Source organism: Hemitrygon akajei, chromosome 4 (assembly GCF_048418815.1).
Source record: "Hemitrygon akajei chromosome 4, sHemAka1.3, whole genome shotgun sequence".
In the NCBI taxonomy this organism is placed as follows: domain Eukaryota; kingdom Metazoa; phylum Chordata; class Chondrichthyes; order Myliobatiformes; family Dasyatidae; genus Hemitrygon; species Hemitrygon akajei.
In genome coordinates, this window is record NC_133127.1 from 160,032,919 (window position 1) to 160,046,369 (window position 13,451).

Consider the following 13,451-nt stretch of genomic DNA (forward strand, 5'->3'; position numbering starts at 1 on the left):
TTGCAGTTCAACGGATAAAATTGCATTGTGACAGCATGTAGTATCGTAGATATTATTTAGCTCTGATATTATACTGAACTTTAGGTAATTGCCTTTTTTGACTGCATATTTATTTTTGGTACAGCAAAGCTTGCATTAATGTTCAATAGCTTTATAAGTTGTAGAATTTTCTACTTAAGATTTTGCTTGGCAAATAGAATGATAATTGTGGATATTAGAATATGCTGGTTCAGATTTCTCTTTATTTTATCTTCATAAATTGAGAAGAACCAACAGCAACAACAAGGCAATAATCACACTAATGGAGGTGGCCATCCAGGGAACCAAGACAACAGTCACACACAAGGACCCCCTCTCAAGAAAGTCCGAGTTGTCCCCCCTACCACTACCTCAGGTGGACTTATCATGACCTCAGATTACCAGGTACAGAACTCAGTTTTGCTTTTAAAAGCTTTATTTATAGCAACACACATTAAATGACAGTGAATTTCAGCAAGTCAGGAGCATCTATGGAGGAAATAAGCAGTTGACGTTTTGGGCCGATCCCATTCATAAGGACTGGAAGGGTCTTATCTCAAAATGTCGACTATGTATTCCCCTCCATAGATGCTACTTTGCTGAATTCCTCCAGAATTTTGGGTGTGTATTGAACATCTCCAGCATCTGTAGAATTTCTTCTGCTTTTGCTTGTTTAGTCACTTGTTCTCTATTTTTTTCCTAAAACTAGTAACTCTGGCTATTTTTTAAAAATCAAACTTAAGCATTGTAAAGGAGTACTTAATGTAAAATTTTAAGCGCATATTTCCATATTTCTTTAACATTTCATTTTTGACATACTTAACAAACAAAAAAAGGGTAACAACTTTCAAAATAAGATGAAGATTTTTTTAATACTTCAACAAAATTAGACTTCACTGCCTTGTTAATTTTCTTGAATAGTTTTATAGTCATAGAACACTACAGTACAGAAAAAGGCTTTTCAGCCCACCGAGTCTGTGCTGATCTATTAATCTGCCTTGTCCTATCAACCTATACCTGAACCATAGTCCTCCATACCCCTCCTGTCCATGTATCAATCTAGATTTCTCTTCAATGTTGAAATCAAACCTCCATCCACCACTTCTAGCAGCTCATTCCACACTCCAACCACAGAGTGAAGCTCTCCCCCATGTTCCCTTTAAACATTTCACCTTCTAGTGTCACCCAACCTCAGTAGAAAAAGCCTGTTTTATTTAACCCTATCTGTACAGTTCACAATTTTGTATTTCTCTGTTCAATATCTCCTCACTCTGGGGAATAAAGTCCTAACCTATTCAACCTTTCCCTAACTCAGGTTCTCAAGTTCTGGCAACATCCTTGTAAATTTTCTGTGCTCTTTCAATTTGTCCACTATTACTGTAATTTATTCTCCAAAAGTGTATTATGTCATATTTGTCTGCATTAAATTCCATCTGCCATTTTTCCAGCTGGTGTAGATCCCACTGCAAGCTTTCATTGCCTTCCTCACTGTCCACTGCACTCCCAATCTTGGTGTCATCCACTTGTGTTCTTTCATGGATTTTAAAAGTCTGAATGTACCTCTTTAAAGCAAGATCCTTAAAGAAACATGATATAAAAAGTTGTAAAAATATCACTTTTTTGTACTTCCAAATTGTTAATTTTTAGTACATTTTTTCCTAATTCAGGAGTTTCATCAGATAAAGTTGACAATGATTTATTCCCAAGCAAATTTTATTAATCTCTCATTATTAGTTTTCCATTGAATATGCAATATCTGCTTTGCTTTAAAAAATGTGAGTAGATGGAATGATGTACAGGTTCCCAGATTACGCCGGGGTTCTGTTCCTGTGAACATTTCATAACTTGAACAGTTTGCAACTTGGAAATGCAGCTATGAATCCAGTTCCCATATGGTAGAAGAGGTACAGTCAGCAAATCCAAGATGCTCATTTATATTTATGGACTATACACAAGTCAGGCGGTTGCAAGCTGAGACGAACCTGTATTTTAAATAAAATTTCTGTGCAGTAAGACATGGATTTAGTTGAGTTAATATTTGTCAATCTGTTAGAATGTTTAAGCAGTTCAAATTGATCTGTTTTTCACTATAGTACTTAATTCTGCTTTTTTCCCCTAAGTATTAAAACATATTTTGTCATTTTTCTTTTTAAAGCGATCCAATCCACATGCTGCATATCAGAATCCTGGACCAAGCACATCACAACCACAGAGCAGCATGGGATATTCAACTACCTCCCAGCAGCCTCCACAGTACTCACACCAGGCACACCGGTACTGAGCTGTAGTTATTCCCAAGATCCTGGCCCTCGCTGTGGCTATAGACTGAACATATGGCTGGCAGCCTTGGTGTGGCTCAGATCCCAAGAATGTACTGTATAACCACATTAGCCAACTCCTTTTGTTTCCACAGATGGAGTAGTACTTGGGATAGACTTGAAAGGAGAGCTCTAGCACAGTTTGTGTTCATTGACATGCTGCTTCTATAGTTTACTTGACCTGCTTTTTAAGACCAATTACTTTTTCCCCTTACAATTTACAAATTGTAGCAGTTAAAACAGTGAATGTACAACAATGATTTCTAACTTTTGGTGGTGAATGTTCTTGCTGTTTATCAATGTTCTACCATAGCAAGAAAGATTCTTCTAAACTGGTACTTGAAGAGCAGTTACGTTTGATGGTCAAGGTATTCATTATGCATAATGTACTTTATATGGTACAAATTTCACATTTGGCTGTATTTTGTGGTTGGTTCACGTCTTTCAGTGTTTTACCTTTTAATGTGTTTGCAGCACAAAACTGCAGTATGTAAGCTTCATAATTTATCAACTGATTGTAACCTCCAAAGGACTCCAGCCTGGCAGTTTATGAACTTTTCATTTACATTGTTCAAACATACCTTCACTTGATTCTACCCCAATATTTACAAACTGACTTTGACTTAAAACAGCTGCTACCCTTAATTTTACCAACAGTAGATAACTGTACTGAGTATTGCATCTGTGATGTTTATCCAGATTTTCAAGGGAGAATTACCTTGAACAGTGTTTATTTTTTTTTTGTATGTGTTGCTGACTTGTGAGCAAACAAAAAGCATGTGGTGTCTCCATGTTTTCAGCTTCTGCTCAAATATTTTGTCATGAGTTTATAAAGCTGGGTTTGTGTAGTGGATTTTCTTTTTGTTTGGTCATTTTTTAAAAATAATGTAAATGCTTTTATTGAGTGCCCTTAAGATGAGTGTGAGATGTAGAGAGCCTTAGAATTCATTTAAAAATGTAACAATTGTATTGTACCATTTTACATGAAGCAAGTATTCTGAAAATAAATTTTGAAAATTATGGTAGTAACTTTACTACTAAAATTTTATTAAGTACTTTGGACGGTGTTATGTTTTGAATGAAAATTCCATAGATACCAGCTTACAAAAGTAAAATATTATGAATTCTGAATTAGAAAACAAAAGAGAATACTGGAAAAGTTTGAATCTAGCTTGCTGCATATCTGTTTACATAGATAGCTGGAACTTTAAGCTGGATAGTTGTACTGTATAGTTTTTATTACATTTTGCACCACTATTGGTTTTCCCAGCTGTTTAAAAATGTGAAAACTTTCCATTCGTCACTTCAACAAATACATTTGATTGGTTTACATATCTCTGCAGTCATAAGTAATTTTGTGAATACTCTCATTTGGTGGATAATATTTTTAAGCATTAGTTTCAGTATCCAGACTGATTTCTAATGTCCCCTCTGACTGATTTAAAACAAAAACTTCAAGGTAACTTTTTATAGCTATTGCCTTAATCATGAGTTTGCTTATAACATAGCTTGCCTAAGCACTTTACTTTTTTATTCTAAATTGGGATTTCCAGTTTAATTATGTAGCCAGGCAGCCATATTCTGCTTTTAAAAAACCTATTTCTGTAATGTTATGCATTCACAATTTTCTTACTACCACAATGACAAAAAAAAAACAAATTGAAGGGATAGTGAATAGATGAGATGCAGAATGTACACTAACCCTGAAAGTTTGTCTTAGTTTCACCTCTAGGTAGCTCAAGGATGCCTCTTAGTGGATCAATGAAGGAACAGCATTGATGCTCTCTGTGGGTTGAAGATGGCTTGAATGTGCAAATTTTAAGAGTGTTAAAATATTTATTAAAAATCATTTGTGAACTAAATAAAATTGTATCAACATCTTTCATTTTTCTCACGGATTCTCCGTCTTCTCTCACTGCCCTCCCCCCTCCCGCACCTTTAATTGCTAATGTTGTGCTTTTAATTAAGAACTTTATGGACTTCACCAAGGCCTTTGACAAGGTTGCACGTGAGATTCCAGTCTGGAAGGTTAGATGACATGGGATCCACTGAAGCTAGCCAATTGAATACCAAATTGGCTTGGTGGACAGAGATGGGCTGATAAAGGTTGTGAGATTGGAGGTCCATGATCAGTTGTGTGTCACAGGGATTGGTACTGGATCAACTGTTTGTTATCTGTATTAATGATGGGGATGACGATGTTAACATGGTAAATTTGCAGATGGCACCTCAATTGGACAATGAAGGTGGTTATCTAAGGTTACAACAGGATCCAGATGAACTGGGGCATTGTGGAGAGGAATGGGAGTTTGAATTTAACCTGGACAATTATGACATGCTACATTTTAGGTAGTTCATTATCAGGTTTAATGTTACCTGGCATTTGTTGTGAAATTAGGACAGGTCGTGCTCAGTAAAAGTGGGGTCCAGGGGAGTTTTGTAGAACTGTGAGATCAAGGGGTACAGGTATAGTTTTTTGTAAGTGGTAGACAGTAGTAAAGAGACATTTGGTACACTTACCTTCATTGGTCAGCATTGAGTGTAGGAGTTAGGATGTCACTACTTAGTATAGTACACAGTTCTAGTTGGGAGGATGTCATTTAGCTGGAAAGGGTACAAAAGACAATCATGAGGTTGTTACTGGGACTGGGTTAAAAGGAGAGATTGGATGAGGCTGAGGGGAGACTTTAGAGGTTTATAAAATCATGATAGGCATAAACAAGGTTTTTTATCACCACAGGGTAGTCTAAAACGAGGATTTTCACATGAAGGTGAAAGATTTAGAGGATTGGGCTTTCTCACACAGTGTGGTGGGTATGTGAAACAATGTCAGGAAGCAGTAGATGCTGGTACAGCTACAACATTTAAAAGATACTTTAACAGGTTCTTGAATAGAAAAAGGTTTAGAGGATATGGGCCAAATGCAGGCAAAAAATAGACATCTTGGTCAGCATGGACAAGTTGGGCCGAAAGGCCTGCTTCTGTGCTATGTAACTCCATGACTAACCATTCTGATCCCCACATTACTTGAAAGATGTGGCTACACTGGAGAGGGTGCTGAGGAAATCTGTAGAGATGTTGCCAAGACTGGGAAAGTTTTGTGGAGCGATTGGGCAGTTTTTTTTAAATTGGGAGGGGGCTGGGGAGATGGTTAGCTCAGTGAAGACTTTATTGAGGAACCCATGTAAAGTAAATAGGGAAGACATATTGCCCATTGCTAATAGTGTCAAAAACCAGGGGACATTGGCCTAAAGTAATTGATAGAAGGGAGATGATGAAATGAGTTTTTAGCTAGAGTGGCCTGGAACATTCTACGTGACATGAGTGGAAATCATAATGATACTTAAAAAGTACTTAGATGTGTACTGAGCTGTGATTGGCAGGTCTATGAACCTAGTGCTGGAAGGTGGGATTAGACTGGGTAGCTCCTTTTCATTTGATACATGATGGGACTAAATGGCTTCTTACATAATATATTTTCTATGATTCTTACAACTCCATTTCATTTGCTGATTTGACCTTTTGCTCTTGAACCAAATGATGCATGTCCATTTTTACTGATCCTATTGTAAATCTTGTTTTTTTTCCAATTCATGGGGTAAGTACACTGCGTCTTAAAATGGATTCATTTTCACAAATAGGATTAAGACCTGCCGCAGGTACAGTGTTTGTGCAGGAAATCTGTTGCATACATTTTACAGTACTGTTAATTAACAGCTTCTTAATCCCTTGTACATTAAACTAAAAGCAGTGTTCTTTTCATGGGCAGCAGTAGAAGAGCATAATAAGTCAAAATTAAAGTGGAAAATACAGTTTACTTTAGAAATTATTTTTTTTTTTACAAATTGACACAATTAACACCCAGTGGAGGCGGTGTACCAGATTAATTCTACCTGCTAATTATCAAGATTTAAGCATTCAGTCAGCATTAATTGTGTAGCTGATTGCCTTAGCTCATCAGCAAGAAGCCGGGCTTTGTAAATAGCTGGCACCACTTTAAGCAATGGAAGGCAGCTGAATATCAACCTGTACTTAAAGAGAAAGTTCTTTGTGGATAAGCAGATGGTGGAAGTCAGTCAGGTGATTACAACCCAGTTGGACATTTAAAAGAGTGTGGACTTCAACCTTAAGTAGATGCTGCAGGTGTAGCCTTGGTGGCCTTTGTGGGGAAAAGGGAAGTAATATGTTGTTTTGTACAATGGCTAAAGGCTCTTCACACACTAAGTGAGACAGACTGCTGACTGATGTCATCTTCTGCTTGCACTGCACATTTCCAATGCATAATAATGTAGCATACTTAAGAATCCATTTCAAGGTGCCATTTGATGGATCTCACATTACTAATATGCACCGGCCAAGCTGAACAACAATTGGAAGCAAGTGATCACCTATAGCAATAAACAACCAAATTTGACAGACCAGAATCCCTCAAAGGATGTGTGGTCTGACCAAGGTTCTATTGAATGTTAATATAACTTCTATAAATGTCAGTAGTATCACCCTAGGAATTAACCCAAGAAATTTTCTTACATTTGAATTTATTAATCTGCTAAATAATCCTTGATAATTCTCAAAAAGCTTAACAAGCAAGGGTTTCCTTCATAATGCAGGTTTTATGATACTATTAAATAATTTGTAATCTATCTTGAGAAATATAAATACATCCTCTTCCTTGTTCAAAGATAAAAAGCAGGAAATAAGCAGGGAATAAAACAATAGCGCTTTACTAGACCATTTTATCATTAGGCTTTCACTGCAACAGTTTACACTGCAGATATAACATTTGTTATACTCAAAAGTGTTTTCATCGACCGAGGCATCTGAAGATTTAAAAATAAATCAAATGTTGGTACCATAATACCATTAGAAAAGAGTTTCTTATAAAGGAATCCAGTTTTCTATTGATTTCCATGTGCATCAGTAAGTAAAAGTACTTCAAGAGCAATGTAAATGTAATGAAATGCAGTACAAAATATGATTAAACAAATAGGAGACTTTGTGATTATTTAGATCCTTAGAACTGATCTGTCTGCCTTGGGACAATAGATGGTGGAAAGGAAACCAAACATTTGTACCAAAGGTAAAGAAACCAACACCTAGAAACCAGATTTCAAATAAAATTAAACTGAAAGGGCAAGAACTTAACTATGCACATAATAATAAAGCTGCTTAAATGTTCTAAAATATAATGTGATTTGTATATTTGTTTTACACCCTGTTGGGTTTAAAGTATTTAAAATGTATCTCAACCTTTCAATTCTTCTATACATGTAATAACCATGTGATTAGCTTTATAAATAGCCATACAAGCATATTAGCCTGTTGAACATTCCTGGCTTTATGTTAATCATTTAATCCCAGCATCATCTGTATCTCGTATTCATTCATATAGTGTCTCTGCCTTGCATTTGTATTTGATTTCACCTTGGGAAAAATATTCTTGATGTTTTTAATCAAGCAGGTAAGTGGTTGGCAAAGTGAATTCCTTAAATGTAGTGTGGATATTAAAAGTCACATAAGTATCAACAATTTTTAATTAATTCAAGTGGTTTTGAAATTGTTAAAACTTCATATTTCTTTCTGTCCGTCATTAAGTATCCCTAAATAGGAGATACTCGTAATTTGATCCATGGCATGCAGAACTATAATTGCTCTAGCACTTCAGCCAATCCTACTGATGAAATATTCACAGCTGTATTCCTGTTACTACTGTTTTAGTGAATTCAATGATTCATTAATCTCTTTATAATGTCAAGTATAGTACAAACAAATAAACATCTTCAGAGGCTGTAGTGCAATGACAATGCCATAACATCTTAGCTATTTAAAGTTCAATTCTTCCTTAACTGTAAAGTGGATCAAGGTAAATAATTCCTTAACCCAACACATGTCCCACTACAATAGGAAAGTCATGTTGTCCTGATATTGCCTGATGACATCGTACCTGTGAATAAATATCCAAGTGCCTTTTGTAGTTTCAAGAAGAAGCTGTTAAAACCATGCCACAAATAATGAAAGCTCACCTGCTTTATTTCAAGTTTGTTCACAGAACATGACCATCACATGGCAATGCCAGCATCTGATGCCCATCCCCAATAATCTATGGACTGAAAAGGCATTTAGAAGTCAAATGCATTAGTAAAGCTGGAATCACATTTCGGTCAGTCTGATGATGAAAGCAAATTAGTAAACCAGGTGGGTTATTATGATAATGTAGTAATTTCATTGTTACTATTAGTAAGACTATATTTAAAAAGAAACTCCTGATTTTTATAATATTTGTTTGAATTTAAGCTTGCACAGCTACCATGGTGAGATGGGAAACCATGTCTCAAGATGCAAAGTCCTGAACTCTGGGACTGGTTGTCCACTAACTTAACCATGCAATCACTAAACCCATTTGTATAATTCAAATGTTAAATCCAGATTTTCACTTTAGAACCTTGTAAGTACTGAAAAATACATTTTTGTAAAATAAATTACTATTTAGTAACCAGTTTAGCTCCATTTTGCTTTGGAATCATAGTTTGGAGATTCTTATAAACAAATTTCCCTGGTTTTGAAGTAAGAAGATACGAGGACAGGATATAGCGCAGTTATTCTCACTGATGTGCTTCCAAGTGACCACCAAACATTGCAATAGCTCACTTCATAGGCTCCTAAGTGTATCCAGGCAAAAAAAATTAAAATCACATGGATAGACTACAGAGAACAATTAATTTTATACCTGAAATTATCCAATTATTCATCAACAATAAGATAACACTGGTTCAGAACAGCACATGTAATTACTGGTTGCTATACTATTGGAAGATGTGATTAAGTTAGTGAGGGGATTATTAAAAATTCACAAGGATGTGCAGTAATTGAAGGTTTGAGTTACAGGTAGAGGATTGAAAAGCTGTGACTGTTTCCTGGAACAGAGGCAGCTGAAGGGTGATTTATAGAGAGGGTCTATAAAATCAAGAGGGACATTGATAAGATGGATAGTTGCAGATACTTTACCTAGGGCAAGGGAACCTAAACTGGAGCAATTAGGTTTAAGATGAAAGGGGAGAGACTCGAAGGAGACCTGAGATCACATTTTTCCTGCAACGAAGAAAGTGGGTTTGTGGAATGAGTTGCTAGAGGAAGTGGTAAAGTAGCTACAATGTTTAAAAGACTGATTTATGGATAGGAAACATTGATATGGAGAAGTGAGACTAGCTCAGGAGGCATTTGGTTAGCATAGACTAGATGGGCCAAAGACTTATTTCTGTGCTGTATAATTATGACTCTTCTTTGTGAATTAGAATTCTACTAATCCAGCATTTTAGAAAGGTGGGGAAAGAATATAGGGATCTATTGATCTGCTAGTTTAACAGCTAAAAGGCTGCATCCATCGTTAAGGACTCCGATCACCCAGGACATGCCCTCTTCTCGAGCACCACCTTACTGGTAGCAATGAGAAGCCTGAAGACACACATTCAATGTTTTAGGACAGCTTCTTCCCCTCCGCTGTCAGATTACCAAATGGACGAGGACCCCACGTACACTGCCTAAATATCGTATTTCTTTTATTTTGCTCTCACTTTGCACTACTTAGTTTTTAAATATATTCTATTTTAACTTATAGCCTTAGATTTATATTTAGAGTTTTTTAAATTATGTATTGCTATGTACTGCTGCCACAAATCAACAAATTTCAAACATGTCAGTGACATTAAATCTGATTCTGATCAGTAGTAGAGAAAATGTGGCAATCTATAGGAAGTATGCAATAACAATGATAAAGGGAATGAGCAGTTGCTTGGCATGGAGGTGTGAAAGAGAAATTACATTTGTCTAAGAATCTGGACTGCTTGAGTCTAAGGGAGAACCAGTGGATGTGATGTACTTAGATGAGATCTCACACTGGAGGTTGGTTGATGTTGGTTATGCCACTGCTATGCTGTGAGGTGGTTTATACAGTGTACTAGTTTTTTGTAAAAGCAGTGTGCCATACTGGAAAATGCATTTTGATCCATGTTGCCCATCTTAGGAACGCAAGTCAGGATTGTGGGATGCGAGAGAAGTTTCTAGAGAGCAGTGGCAAAGAGTTTTCTGAAGGACAGTGGTGTGGCTTGGGGTCTTTTGGCGGAGTGTGGAGTAGAACAGAAGGAAAGTTGCCACAGAATGTGCCGTGGGAAGCAGAGTCTCCATTGCAAGAAGTGCTTTGTGCAGATGAATGGCTCCAAGGAGTGAGGGGTGGATGAGCTGCTACAGGAACTGGTAAAGTAGCTGCAGATACCCGAGCTCCAACGTTTGTGTACATTGGACAGGCTTAACTGTTAGGGACCCTTTGTTTTCTTTTTCCTTATTAACTAATAAATACAATTTCTTTATAATTTTATGCTGTGTATGATGTTATTTCTTGCTGACAGACAATTGTGGATGGGCAGTACTTACCACAGCATTTGCTCAAATTCAGCTATCTATAATCAGAACATCAAGATATTCTTGTCTGGTGGAACCCCACATCATACCGATCCTAGACATTGTTTATGGAAGGTGGCCTTCTCACCGCTGTTGAATGAAATATAGAACAAATTGGAACTAGCAATACTACTACAGTACTATAAAACTGTTTTAGTTCCTATTAGTTATTGACAGGAATTCATTCAATGTACGCTGCCGTGTTCTTTGACTGTAAGTGAACAAAATCAGCACAAACACCTAGTGTAGATAATGGACTGCCTTCATACAGTGCTCCAAACTCCAAATCTTCATTTTCATTGTAACATTCAAGATGACTGCTGATACCTTTGAATTCTTTGTAGTTCCTAACCTACTGAAGTGGTGAAATGGTTTCATTTTCACTCCCGGCTGTTTCTGGCATCTCCAAGCTTGAATGCTTGAAACCACAGTGAGCAAAACTGTTCGGATTTGTTCATACTGCTTATTTCTCGCCAACTATCGGTGACAAAAACCACTGCTTTTTGAACACAAGCACACACAACTTACAATATTTAAAAATTAACACGTACAAACAAGCTGGATGAACTCAGCATGTCGGGCAGCATCCGTTGAAATGAGCAGTCAACATCTCAGCCCGAAATGTTGACTGCTCATTTCAACGGATGCTGCCCGACCTGCTGAGTTCATCCAGCTTGTTTGTACTTACAAATACAATACAAATACTTTATTGTCACCAAACAATTGATAGAGTGTACAATCATCAGTGATATGTTTCTGCGCTTCGCGCTCCCTGAAGTACAAATCGAAGTAAATATAATAATAATTTAAATTATAAATCATAATTAGAAAATAGAAAAGGGAAAGTACGGTAGTGCAAGTACGTGTTGATTTGACCACAGCATCTGCAGTGTACTTTGTGTTTAATATTTAAAAATTGTTCACTCTAAGCACAGCCACATAAATGCGCGTGTCTGATGCTGATTAGAAACTGGTAACAGTCTTCTGGCCCAATTAAGCAGCATAGTGTCCCAGATAAACAAAGAGAATCCAATCTATTTCCCCAATTAGATTTTGTTCTTGAAGAGTCGCCCCAAATAGTAAGCAGCCCCAATTAACCAAGACCCAATTAAGTGGAATCCACTATTTGCTCAGGGAGAAAATGTGTCGACATTTCAGGTCAAAAATCCTAACACAGAATGGGAAATGGGAGAAAACGGGTAGGTTATTAAGAGGGAAATGAGTGGTGAGAACGGGGGAAAATGCTTGTGCCCTTAGGATTTTTTTTTTCTCTTTTCTTTACCATGGCTCCCTGTATGGTAGTTGACAAGGCTCCTCATCTTCTTGTGCATTTGCTCACATCCTTCTCAGTCAGAACAGACAGACAGACATACTTTATTGATCCCGAGGGAAATTGGGTTTCGTTACAGTCGCACCAACCAAGAATAGTGTAGAAATATAGCAATATAAAACCATAAATAATTAAATAATAATAAGTTAATCATGCCAAGTGGAAATAAGTCCAGGACCAGCCTATTGACTCAAGGTGTCTGACACTCCAAGGGAGGAGTTGTAAAGTTTGATGGCCACAGGCAGGAATGACTTCCTATGACGCTCAATGTTGCATCTCGGTGGAATGAGTCTCTGGCTGAATGTACTCCTGTGCCTAACCAGTACATTATGGAGTGGATGAGAGACATTGTCCAAGATGGCATGCAACTTGGACAGCATCCTCTTTTCAGACACCACCGTCAGAGAGTCCAGTTCCACCCCCACAACATCACTGGCCTTATGAATGAGTTTGTTGATTCTGATGGTGTCTGCTACCCTCAGCCTGCTGCCCCAGTACACAACAGCAAACATGATAGAACAAGGATAGTGTTGCTGCTATCCTCACCTTCCACCTCACCAGCCACATTTAACCAGTCATCTTTCATAATTTATAACCATATAACAATTACAGCACAGAAACAGGCCATCTTGGTCCTTCTAGTCCATGCCGAACGCTTACTCTCACCTAGTCCCACCGACCTGCACTCAGCCCATAACCCTCCATTCTTTTTCTGTCCATATACCTATCCAATTCTACTTTAAATGACAATATCAAACCTGCCTCTACCACTTCTACTGGAAGCTTGTTCCACACAGCTACCACTCTGAGTAAAGAAGTTCCCCCTTGTGTTACCCCTAAACTTTTGCCCCCTAACTCTCAACTCATGTCCTCTTGCTTGAATCTCCCCTACTCTCAATGGAAAAAGCCTATCCACATCAACTCTATCTATCCCCCTCATAATTTTAAATACCTCTATCAAGTCCCCCCTCAACCTTCTATGCTCCAAAGAATAAAGACCTAACGTTCAATCTTTCCCTGTAACTTAGGTGCTGAAACCCAGGTAACATTCTAGTAAATCTTCTCTGTACTCTCTCTATTTTGTTTACATCTTTCCTATAATTCGGTGGCCAGAACAGTACACAATACTCCAAATTTGGCCTTATCAATGCCTTGTACAATTTTAACATTACATCCCAACTCCTATACTCAATGCTCTGATTTATAAAGGCCAGCATACCAAAAGCTTTCTTCACCACCCTATCCACATGAGATTCCATCTTCAGAGAACTATATACACCATTATTCCTAGATCACTGTTCTACTGCATTCTTCAATGCGGCCATTTTGAT

At 37.3% G+C, this 13,451-nt stretch overlaps 1 protein-coding gene and 1 long non-coding RNA gene across 10 annotated transcripts in view; both read left to right on the forward strand.

Annotated features, from left to right (window-relative positions):
• cdk8 (cyclin dependent kinase 8) overlaps positions 1-3,384 on the forward strand; it is a 105,987-nt gene extending 102,603 nt beyond the window's left edge. For 8 of the 9 annotated variants that reach the window (XM_073043780.1, XM_073043781.1, XM_073043778.1 and 5 more), the window contains 2 exons: positions 265-423; positions 2,174-3,384. In XM_073043780.1, the coding sequence (XP_072899881.1) occupies positions 265-423; positions 2,174-2,299 (285 nt within the window). In that variant the 3' untranslated portion in view covers positions 2,300-3,384. The remainder of the gene's footprint in view (positions 1-264; positions 424-2,173) is intronic. The other variant, XM_073043779.1, reaches the window with a different exon arrangement.
• A 4,209-nt stretch (positions 3,385-7,593) lies between these two features.
• Positions 7,594-10,650, forward strand: LOC140726857 (uncharacterized). Its single transcript, XR_012098744.1, has 3 exons — positions 7,594-7,797; positions 8,375-8,531; positions 10,357-10,650. It is a non-coding gene; the product is annotated as an uncharacterized lncRNA (long non-coding RNA).
• The last annotated feature ends 2,801 nt before the right edge of the window (positions 10,651-13,451 follow it).